The following is a 12,249-nucleotide window of genomic DNA, read 5'->3' as shown; positions in this document are numbered from 1 at the left end:
GACCTAAAGGAGATAATGAAATGGCTCCAACTCTCTTTTGATTCATTCAGAAAAAAAGTCTATTTGGATTTTTGTTTTGATACAATATTTATTCTTTAGACGATTTGTTTTGATACTTTCACCGACGTTATACAATTATTTGAATTTATTTGGATCCATACTCTTCCTTTCTCTCTCTCTCAAGAGATTGTAGTTTTAGCTATATGGATGAGAAAATATATATACACACTAGCATACTTCACTTATCAAAATGAAAATATTGAAAAATATAATAAAATTCTAGTATATCATGATTTCAGTACATTATCATGACACCGTATCGAAATATTTCGACACTGTAACGATGTTCGTTTCATCACGATAAAAGCAAAAATTTGGTAGATTCCATTTACTTTTGGTACATGCCTTAAAAGTACGACATATACCAATTATTTGGTATAACTAGGTAGAGATATATACCAATATTAAACTATATACCAAAAGATTTTCATACCATACCAAATACATTTATACATGATACGAAACGAGATTTTTGTTTGACAATAATCGATATGTCATACTAAAATTCGGTATACTAAAAATATTTTACCCAAAATTCAACATACCAAAAAAAATTCGTAAAAGTAAAGGTATGACAATTACACATACCGATATTTTCAATAAGGTATGTTGTATGACAGTTCCAATAAGATATATGGACCCACCACTAGTTTTTACCATATTTAGTAAACCCATTAAAAAAAACCACCTTTTGTAAACTCATTAAAAAAAGTTTATTTGTAAACTCCTCATCTCTTTCGCCCCCCTCACCTCCCCCACTCTCTATCCTCGGACATTTTACTTATATAAATAAAATGCAGGGGCATGCCAGATAGCCATTGAACCACCAAAAATATTCATGAAATTCTTTTTTCGTGCCAACCATTCTAGGACATTAAATGTCGAAGATAAATTATTCATCTACCTGTCTCAAAAAACAGTGCCAATTATAACAAAATAACCCTCTTGAGGAAAAGGAAATTCAGGGAGAGCAGCAGAGATCACACATTTATAGTATTTGATAACCGAGTTCCAGCAATAAGGTGTGATTCACTTTATCGGCTGTTGGCCCCACAAATTGAATTGGACCTGTGTAATTAATGGTAACTAATTAATGAAAAATGAAGGGGATTAATCTAATACTACTATGTTATTTGTCTGATTTTGGTTTTCAAGAAAGTGGTGATCAGAAAACTAATTCAGACATAACTTACCAGGATTAATGTATAGGTTTTTAAGAGCCCACTCTTCCCGCTTAGACACATATTTCCTGAATGGGGCACCTGAAACAATTATACATCCACTAAATTTCAGACATGCACAACTCATCTAAAACATTCTAGAATTCCATATACAGAAAAAAAATAGTGTTACAGAAAGAGTTATGACCTTCCAGCTCAACCATAGCCTTCTTTATCACTGGCTTGAACTTACCTGCAACAGGAATATAGTTTTAAGATAACTTGACTTGCAACTATGGTTAAATAGAAAATAAAAGGCACACCGTGTCTCCTTTCGACATCCATTAGGGAGGTCAGCGCTGTTCCACCTACAGTCCATTCAGCCACAGGGGCAGCCAAGTTTCCGACCTGTAAAGAAACGAAGAAACATTGGAATCCCGCTTCGACAGATTCATTAATAAGTACAAGTAGAAGTACATACCGAGGATATCAATCCAGTTTTCCCACTATGAAGCAATACACCAGCAGCATAACCCAAGGCATTGCAGTATGTGGCATCGAAATTAGATGGTAAACCACATCTTCCTTCATATCTGGGAGGTCGGAATCAAGAAGAGATATAAGTATAACTGGCTCGGATATCTCATGTAACAATCTAGTCTTTTAATTCGTCATCAACAGAGAAAAGATGGAGCGAGAGAAACGAGAGGTACCCGAAAAAATGTGACTGCCCTTTGAATTGACCTTTGTATGCAGAAGCTCGCTTCCTCACCTCCAACTCAGTTTCAACCATTTGAATAAGCATTTTCTCAGTTTCAATTTTGGCGACCTGGATGTGTACAAACAAAGTATAACATTAACATACATTCCCAACTACTGCTGTAATATGGTACCTCAAAGCATATGTAAGAACTGTACCTGGACGTTTCCGTGTGGATCTCTCTCAAGCATCAATTGCTCCTGGATAGCTTGGGGTAGAAAATCAAAGAGCTCAAGAGACTGAGGAGTGAGTTTCTTTTTCCAAATGCCAGCTTCATCAACTACGTCGTGGGCCAAAATCTCATTCAGTTCTGCAATGAGCTGCTGAACCTGCAAATGAGATATGAATTAGTCAAATCTACAACAAGCGAAGAGAAAGTAGATCTGATAAAAAACAGACCCAATAGTTTATTTGTGAGAGTACAACTGTAAGGAAGCTAATTTGAACAGATTAAAAATAATTTTACCTCTGGAATAAAATCAATAAGTCCTTCAGGGATGAGTATAACACCATAGTTATAGCCAAGTTCGGCACGTTTGCAGATCACATCCGCAACGTAGTCAGTGACATTTTTAAGGGTTTGTTTTTTAGCAGCAACCTGAAGCCAGATAGAACTTGTAAAGTGGAACTCATTTGGGTGTAATGAAAGCAATGGGAACTGTAAGATGATGAATTGTTATGAAATGCAGTACACTTGTATCAAGCTGCAAGTTAAGTATCTCTCCCTCTCTCCTTGTGTGTGTGTGTGAAGGGAAGGGTGATCATTGGATTTTTTGTAAAAACTATGTACCTTGCACTTGACCTATAGTTGTGACCACACTAAACATATAATATGATTAACCAGTGAAAGAGCGGCAAACCAATTTCATGTACAAAGAAATCAAGAATCGGATTTATATATAAGGAGGCCAAGTTATATATGCAATGAAAAATGCAATGCTTTCAATTTTCACTTTGGACAAAATTCATGTTTGTCAAGTCTCATTATACAAGATCACTTCCGGTATGGGTCATATAGCATAAGCAAGACATAGTCACAGACTCACAATAAGCCTACATTACCTCTTCACCAATTAGAGTGACATTAGGATGAGTTTGCAAGGCACACTCCAAAGTAATGTGAGACGCAGCACGCCCCATAAGTCGAACAACTGCATAGAATGAGAAACATTACTTCACAGTTCAAGAATAAGAAAAAAGAGTACAACATTATTAATTTATTATACTGTCATCGATAAGAGAACAAGGCTTCAAATGCTATCTCTAGCATTACGATCAAAACTTGCAGCCTAAGCTCCAATGATCTAATTATTCCATTGGTGTAGATACTTTAAGTCTAGTGTAGTGCAGTTAATACCTATTATGCCCTACAGTGAATATTTTTGTTAGACAACCACAGATTATTTGCTCTAATATTTAAATAAATAGCATTTCTCCAGTTTTGTGGTCAAGAGCAACATGCGAGACTGTAAAGTTCATGAATGATGTTGGTTAAACAATATCAAAATGTTCTTGAAAATAAAAGATAACAAAGAAATTCTTTAGAAAATAATGTGATAATGATTCATTCTCTAGAATGGGATAAAGGAAACAGAATAAGGTATTCTACACTACCATATCCAAATAGATGTAAACCCAAATACCCAATTAGGTTGGAAAGAAACATAGCACACTAAATTAGCTTCTGACACATTACAGATTCAATTCCTTACAGTGATAATATTTTCCAGTTGAACGAGCATCCACCATGACATTGCCAATCATCTCAGCATAAATCTGGAGAAAGTGTAGAATGTCAGAACATTTGGGATCATTTCTGCTAACACTAAAAAGTTGTCATGAAAAAAGTGCATTGCTATTCACAAAATTCGCTACCACATGGAACATGTGGTAGATATACAAGAGAACATTATACATATAACCATATATGGATAGACATTAATAGATGGATGGACATAATATTATCATTTTAGGTCTTCAAGGATCGTCATAGCTGGAAAGGAAGAAAATATGGAGTAATTAGCAAGACAAAACTTGGTACTAGAAGTGTGAAATGATAATCCCAAAAACCTAGTCATATATGCGAGACAATTAGTGAGCACAGCTATGACAACCTGAAAAGGCTTAATAGAAATACAATCACAAAAATAAGTTCCAGTACCTTCCTGCTAGTGTCTTTTATTGGAGAAAAATAAGAAAAATAAATATACGAAGTTCAAACATAAATTACCTTGCATGCAGTATCAAAACCGAAACTTGTAGGCACCTCTTTACTTTTTAGATCACCATCTATGGTCTTTGGACATCCAATAACTCTGGTTTTCAAGTTTTTGCTCCTGGAAATTTACAATATTATGGAAGGAGGAACTCACATCAAGTTATTACTAGTAGTTAGGAGGAAAAATCAGTCACTAAATAACTCTGATATACAGGAGTCGGGAATGTAGTGTACCTGAAATTTTCAGCCAGAAGGCAGGCATTTGTGTTTGAATCATCTCCACCAATAACTACAAGACCATCTAGATCAAGCTTAACTGCTGTATCTGCAGCTTGTTTAAACTGAAACAGAAAGATTGAGCTTTCATCAGCTTTAGCCAAAAGGCTTTCAGTGTCACAGTATGAAATTATGCATATGCATTTAATCAAACGTTACCTGTTCCGGAGTCTCAATTTTGTCTCTCCCACTGCAAATCATATCAAATCCACCCTGAATGATACAATAAAAGACTTAGATCAAGGTTTAGTGCAATTGTTTGATGCTAACCACCATATTCATGAATCCATTTATTCGAGTTCCAGGGCGCCTCACCCTATTAGCATAAAGGTGGTGTTTGAATGAAAAAATTGGTCAATCATGAAAGCAATCTCATTTAGACGGAAACAAATGATGCAAAAACACCATTCTCACTGGAAGATGGGTGGGACAAGGCACGTATATGCTAACCAATTTCGACAAATCAAATGAAGTGTAAACACAAGATGATATCAGTCGAGATGTAGAAGGTACCTGGTTTCTGTAAGGATAGATATACTCAGGGGTCAACACTACATACTTGCCCTTCATAATCCCAGCTGGCCCACCACGGAATCCATACAATGTACTCCCTTTGCAACGATCCTGCAGGTAATCTACAATCCATATACACATATAAATTATACCAATCAAGTACACATCTTCATATTGTATTTATCAAACAACTCAGCCACTAACCAAAAATTCCAGAAATAACATTGTGCCCTCCGGGAGCTTGTCCTCCAGATAAAACCACACCAATCTTCAATGCTTTGGGCGCCAGTTCACCGGCGGCATCTCCTGGCACCAAATTTACTGACGGTTGTCCGAAAAGACAAGGAAACAATTTCGCAATCTCATCTGCATATCAACCCACCAGCAATTAGCACAACCTACATTACCAGATTCTCTGGCTCAATCCGCATTCACTCAACTTCAACTCAATAGCCTCATCGTATAATGAGCTAAATCACACTCCAAAAATCATAGGAAACATCAGATAAATCATAAATCTCTCGACAATCAGCTAATCATACTCCAAAATTAAATAAACAAATCATAAACTTTACTAGAAATTCGGCTAAAATAAAATTAAACACACACACACACATACAAAAACAATTTAAAACCTAATGTAAGTTTGAAAATCAGAGCTAATCGATCCAGATCACACGGATCCAGTTTCCACAATGCAGCAGAATACAACAGCAACAATAATCTTCAGATCACATCACTAAATTCCGCTCAAACATATCGAAACAACCAACAATTCCACAATAATATTCAAAACATCATTCCAAGCAGTTCCACCAACCAGATCAGAAAAAATCTTCACTCAATAAATAAGCAAATTCAACAAGTATATCATACGCGCAAACATACGTACACACGAATTGTTACCTGGATTTCCGGCGGCGGAGCTAGGAGGACCGTCGACGACTTTCAAGGAGCTTTTGAGAACGGAAGGCAGGGGGAGGGAGTGATCGAGGCGGCTGTTCTGTACTTCGCTGTAACCGGCAGCGAAGCGGCCGGTGGACGGGGTTTGAACGGCCGCGTGATTGCCGTTGGAAACAACTGCAGCAGCGGCCATGGGAAAGAGAGTGAGTGGTTCGTTTACACACTTTTACTTGGGAGTGACCAAGCTTCGGATCTTTCGGAGTAGAGAGAAGCCCTTTCTCTGTGAATTCTTTGTCTTTATTTGATTTCTTGAGGGGTATATGCGTCCTCGAACAGTCCGCCAGGAACGGATAGTTGTTGGGTGGAGGGTGTTTTTGGTATTTCGTCGTATGCACGTGATTACGATTTGAGGATATTGTGGGATGAGCATGAGTTAATAATTTAATTTTATTTTATTTTATTTTATTTTATGTTGAATTAGGGTTTAGTGCTTTTAATTTTACTTGCCATTATACCCTACACATATCACGGCGTATAAATTTAAGATATTTTTCCCCCTCTTTTCGTGTTTATCAAGATAGCTCAATTGAATTTACAAAATTTATTCTCTTAATTCAGATTTACTTCTGATATAGGAGTATAACCTTGAATAAAATGACCTACTACCTAAATCATAGGTAAAAAGAAAAAAGAAATTGATTACTTGCTAGGTTGATTTTTAATGATTTTTTTATTCAGTGTGGGACCTTTGTTGTTGTTGCGGTAGAAAGGGTCCAAGAATAAAGTATATTCGAGTATCATATTCTTTCTTTCCTTATGAGTGTGATTTATAAGCCCAAACTCGTGGGCCATTGCTTTCGGAAAGCCCATTAAATCTTAAACGGTATGAATTCGTGAGCGAAGCCCAAGATGAAATGCACGTAAACATTAATGGGAGAGAAATAATTTTGAGTTCAACTTGAATATTCTTTTTTTTGTTTATTTTGGGAAAGTTGGATATTTATTTTGCAGAAATGAAAATGATAGAATAAACCCAATGTGTTGTTGAATAAGTACACAAACCGACATCACAATTCACAAGTATATAAAAAAAATTAAAAACAAATTGGTTTTGTTAGTGTAGTAATGCTACTGTGCTACACTACATACATTGAACTTATTTTAACGCGTATATATTTACACAAAATATAGAAAGAATGGCACCTAACATGTCAATTATATTGGTTTTATATAGTTGGTTAGAGCACGACGAGGTGAGATATATGGTGTTCAGAGAAGGCACGACGATGGGTGATGACATATTGTAAAAAGGCTATGAAAACTTATGCAAAAATTGTGTTGTACTCATATGAGCAAACATTTTTAAATTTATTGATGAATATAAAAATGTAAAAATACCCATGTTTTTTCAAATGTACATAAGGAATAAACGCCCAATATGTAAACAATAAATTCATTCTTCAGCACCTAGACTTGTAGACTAAGTTCATTGAGTCATGTCATCATATTTTGACCAAATGTCTCCTAATACTATGGCCTATGTATTAAGCCTCCACTCAACAATATTAGAATATTTTAAAGTTCACTCCTAATTATGATCAAGGGATATTTTAAAGCCCATCCCTAATTATGATCCTTGATTGGTTAATTAGGCCTAATCGATAACACAAAACATTCTAAAGATTCTCATTCTTTCCTCTTCTTTTTCCTTTTATCATCATCATGCTATCCTTTTTTTCACATCACATTAACATAATAAAACATGTGTTCCTTTAAACTCGAGCCACAATTGGAAAGGCAAAGCCACCTAATACATTACCGTAAAAGAAACTAAAGCAAGATTTATACAAATAAACAACAAGAGCCTCTCTTCCTACCTCAGATTCTAAAGACACAATCATGATCACCAATATCCCAATGTCTAACAACACAAATCATATCTTATTTGAGGAGTTGGCATTTCCACTTCAAATTAACATGTGAGAATGCAAAGAAGCAAACACAAGAAGCAGAGAGAGAAGCTCCAAAGCAAGTGCTCCAAGGCCTTCTGCGCCACTTGCAGGCTCAGCGTCTCTTCTTCTTCGTCTTCTCCCGACGAAGATATTGAAGCTCAGACGGTTTCAAGCATAGCGCACGCGATGGTGCAAGTGAGGCTTGACCAGATGATCAGAGAGAGGAGGAGGAGGAGGGTGGGGAGTGACGAGCGGGAGAGGAAGCTCGTGGTGATGGTGGCGATGGAGAAGTCGTCGTACGATATAAGGGAGGATTTTAGAGAGTCCATGGAGCAGATGATTGTGGCGAACTGCATTCGCGAAACGAAGGATCTGCGTAGGCTGTTGAATTACTATGTGTCCATGAATGATGAGGAGTTTAGAGGGATTATACTTGAGGTATTTCATGATGTTTGCATCGATTTGTTTGTACATTTTTAATGTCATTTTTTCATGAAATGAGTGTAATTTGTTCGTTAAACCCGCTGCACTATGTACAACATGGCATTTCTATCATGTACATGCAAATAAGTCTACTATTGGCATTTATATAAAACGAACCACCTCTAGTTTTTATGAAATGGAGGTAGGTAGTATTAATAGTATAACAAAATTTATTTAATATGTATGTCTAAAATTAAAGTTTAAAAACTATACAACTTGAGTAATTAATAACTATAATCAATTATTAATTTTTAAATTAAATGTTAAATAATATTTATATACCCAAATTGGTTGTAGTCAAGTGTCAACCCTAATTAAAAATTGCAGAAGACACCAAGCCTTATTAGTTACTGGTCTTATTTGTCTTGTACAGATAGATCTATGGCAAACTTAGATTGAATTTTAGGCCCGATAAGCTTTCATTTGGGCTTTTAAAGTTTGAGGGTTTTGGTTTGGGCTTGGGCTCAGTCAGCTGTTAACTAACCTACTACTAGCCTATATTTCGTTTTATCTAGTTCAAATATTAATTCTTTAAAATCTCTATTAATGTTCTATAAGCATAACTATTTGGGATAGTCTCTCGACTAAAATAAAATAACGTTGGTAGCTATTTTTATTTATTGTATAGATTTGCTACATTAAATTCATTTTGAGGTGTTCAGTTTGCAAGATTGTATCCAGATTAAATTTGTAGTGTGTTTGGTTCAAGAGATTTATTCTTACAACTCAATCCTAGATGGATAATCATGGGATAATTAGTCATGGCTAACCCCCTATGACTAAAATAATCTCACAACGCAATCCTAAATTATATATTGGTACTATTTTATCTTGGAAACCGAACACCACCTTTGTGTATACATTATCATTAATCACACTCTTTGTTAATGGAGTTGACGAATCAAGCAAAATTGATAGCAAGAAAATTGAGAAGGAATACAAACAACCACAAGTCTTGTGAACTTCTTTTCGTTAAGAAAGGTAGCGTGCCACATGGAACAACAACGTATGTTGCAAAAATAAGAATTGTATTATTACACAATTGAGTTTTTTTTATACATCAACTGTGTGATTTAATTATAATTGTCGATGTTGAAAATGACACAAATACTCAAACACTTGCACAATACACCATATATGATGACATAATAGTGTGTGACATGCCCGCAGGGGCGTAGCGCAGTTGACAACGGAGGGACAGATCTTGCTGCAATGAGCCTGAGTTTGAATCTCACTGCTGTCGTGTAATTGCTTCCATTTCTATTTCTCAGGCACAAGTGTGGGTTGCTTCCATTTCTATTTCTCAGGGTGTGAGGCCTTGGGAGATGGGCTTCTGGCAGCCAGTGGGTTAAGGCTTTCCCTTAACGGGCTACTGCGTACCCTGATTGAACCCCCTCACATGATGTCGGGCCGGAATGTGGGGGCCGCCAAGGCGACGGAATCACCTTTTGCACTAAAAATAGTGTGTGACAAGCTTTGCCGAGGTGTAGATCAACTATTGATAATATCGGGCCCAATATATGAAACAAATGGTTCAATTATAAAATTGAATTATGTGTTGAACATTAATCTAGCAGATTATCTAAAATTGAAAGCAAAAAAGAAGCAGAATGCATGATTGGAGAATGGATTATCCGAGATTGGTTTGAATGATATGATTATAATAATATGTGATTGTAACTTGGCACCAAATGGCCTACTCTACTATTATTGTTTGATAATTTTAAGTATTGTGAATTTTTTGTGAATAACAAAATGTTCAAGTCATAGATTGACGATCAAACTATCAATACAACATCAGAACAAAAGCTACACGGAGATTCATCTCTCAGAGCACCCGCAACGCGTGCCGAAACCGTTCCGCGTGCCGTTCCGCCGGAACGGTTTCGCCGCGGAACGCGTTGCGGCGCTGCATTCCGCTCCCGTCCCGTTCCCATTCCGTGCCGGGTGCCGACGGCACGTAACGCGGCACGGAACAAGCCGCCACGCGCCTGGGCGACGTGGCCGATCCCCGTGCGTGCGTGCTTCCCACTCGCCGGCCCGCGAGTGGGACACGTCAGCAATGACGCAATAATTATTTTTTTTTTATAAAAATCGAATTTAAAAAAAAAAAAAAATTTTTTAAACGGTAACATTACCGTTTTTTTTAACTTTTTCTTAATTTTTTTAATTTTTATTTTTATTTTCTTATTCTATAAATACACCTAATTCATTCATTTTATACACAACTACACATCTATTCTTCCTACATCAACATCAATTTCTCTCCAATTTTCATATTCTATCTCTTCAAAAAATGTCCGGCGACGGCAATTACGGTGGTGGCGGCGCCGGAGGGTGGGATCTCAACGCGTTCGGCGATTGGGAGACCATGTACAACACACTTGGTGGTTCTGGGTCATCGACGCCGGGCACGCAGGGGTCGGCGACGCCGGGTGGGTACCAACCACCCACTTTCGATGTGGATGCCTACGCTCGAGGCTCCGGCTCGCGGCTTTCCCAGGGTTTGTCCCAGATTCGGGAGGATATCCCCGTTGAACCCACTCAGGGAGGAGGCCGAGGCGGTGGAAGCTACAGGGCTGCGTCTGAGGCACCCGAGGAGGATGAGGAGGAGGAGCCGGAGGATCTGGGCCGGCATCCCTACACCAACGAAGAAACAAAGGCGGTGTACACCGCCTGGCTCACCGTCTCATATGATCCCATCGTCGGCAACCAACAAGCCGCCAAGTGCTTCTGGGAAAAGGTCCGTGATGTCTACCACGAGACTAAGCCGAAAGGGGCCCGGAAGCGCAAATATACAATGCTTCGTGCTCACTTTGGCCGAGTCGATTTACAGGTCAAAAAATTCTGCGGGATCTACTCCTCCGAAGCGGCGCACTACCAAAGCGGAGCTTCGGGCGCCGACATACTGAGGGCGGCTATGCGCGCCTTCCACCAGGACACCGGTGTACAGTTCAAATATGTTGATATTTGGCAGCTCGTCAAGGACGAGGAAAGGTGGGCCGGTGGTGTCCGCTCCAGCTCGGGATCAACCTGAAAGCGGACGAAGCACACGACGAGCGGCCAGTACTCGTCTGGTGACACCGATGCGCCCAGTGATCGTGGCACGCAGGAGGTTGGGGTTACGGCCGCCGAGTACGAGGGATCTAGCCGTGGGCGCCGTCGTCCGCAAGGGACGAAGGCGGCGAAAGCGGCTAGAGCGAGGAAGGGCCGAGGAGAATCAAGCCAGTCGGCCTCGGGATCGGGCTCACAAGGAGGCTCGAACACACTTATGGTGGCGTACATAACCGCCACAATGGCGGACACTTCCCGCTTCTCGTACGCCCAATTCACGGCCTGGTGGAACGGAATTGTGCATATGGCAGGACTACTTGGTCTTCCCCCTCCCCCTAAACCTCGACCGCCTCCGGAGGATGATTCGCCGGCGGAGTAGTTTTTTTATTTTCCCACGTTTAATTGTGTGTTTTTTATTGTGTGTTTTTTATTTTTTTAGGATTTGAATTGTGTGTTTTTTTTAATTTTTTTAAGTTTAAGTTGTAATTTTTTTTAATATTGTGTGTTTTTTAATAAAGTATGTTTGTTTTTTAATAAAGTATGTTTGTAGTGTGTTTATTTAATTTAATTTAGTTGGAAATAAAAATAAAAATTGAAATAGAATGAATAGTAATTTAAGGAACGGTTAAGGAACGGTTAAGGAACGGAGGGTTGCAGGTTCCGTTCCTTAGTTAAGGAATGGAGTAAAAAAGTACAGTGGGGCCCTCAAATAGTGGTTTAAGGAACGGTATAGGAACGGTATAGGAACAGCGTTGTGGATGGCCTCAAGATCAAACTCTTAACACTATAACACCGCTATAGTTTTATCTCAATATAAAGTAGAAATACATACACCGTCCTTTAATTAATCCACATATCAAAACATTAAAA

The 12,249-nt window shown here is 38.3% G+C and overlaps 2 protein-coding genes across 2 annotated transcripts; one reads left to right on the top strand and one right to left on the bottom strand.

Annotated features, from left to right (window-relative positions):
* Positions 1 to 878: 878 nt before the first annotated feature.
* Positions 879 to 6,171, bottom strand: LOC121773239 (pyrophosphate--fructose 6-phosphate 1-phosphotransferase subunit beta). Its single transcript, XM_042170052.1, has 16 exons — positions 5,894 to 6,171; positions 5,192 to 5,353; positions 4,988 to 5,109; positions 4,634 to 4,687; positions 4,433 to 4,539; positions 4,211 to 4,316; positions 3,693 to 3,756; positions 3,043 to 3,131; positions 2,447 to 2,578; positions 2,139 to 2,309; positions 1,934 to 2,049; positions 1,702 to 1,813; positions 1,544 to 1,628; positions 1,429 to 1,473; positions 1,254 to 1,322; positions 879 to 1,128 (listed from the first exon to the last, which is right to left on the bottom strand). Exons 1-16 carry the CDS (start codon positions 6,081 to 6,083, stop codon positions 1,049 to 1,051), a joined length of 1,704 nt encoding a protein of 567 aa, XP_042025986.1. The 5' UTR covers positions 6,084 to 6,171; the 3' UTR covers positions 879 to 1,048.
* A 1,704-nt stretch (positions 6,172 to 7,875) lies between these two features.
* Positions 7,876 to 8,719, top strand: LOC121775480 (probable transcription repressor OFP9). Its single transcript, XM_042172559.1, has 2 exons — positions 7,876 to 8,280; positions 8,699 to 8,719. The coding sequence occupies exons 1-2, from the start codon at positions 7,876 to 7,878 to the stop codon at positions 8,717 to 8,719; spliced, it is 426 nt and encodes a 141-aa protein (XP_042028493.1).
* Positions 8,720 to 12,249: the final 3,530 nt, after the last annotated feature.

Source organism: Salvia splendens, chromosome 17 (assembly GCF_004379255.2).
Source record: "Salvia splendens isolate huo1 chromosome 17, SspV2, whole genome shotgun sequence".
NCBI classification, from domain to species: Eukaryota; Viridiplantae; Streptophyta; class Magnoliopsida; order Lamiales; family Lamiaceae; genus Salvia; species Salvia splendens.
The sequence above is the reverse complement of the archived record's forward strand: the minus strand, read 5'-3'. Positions and strand labels throughout refer to the sequence as shown.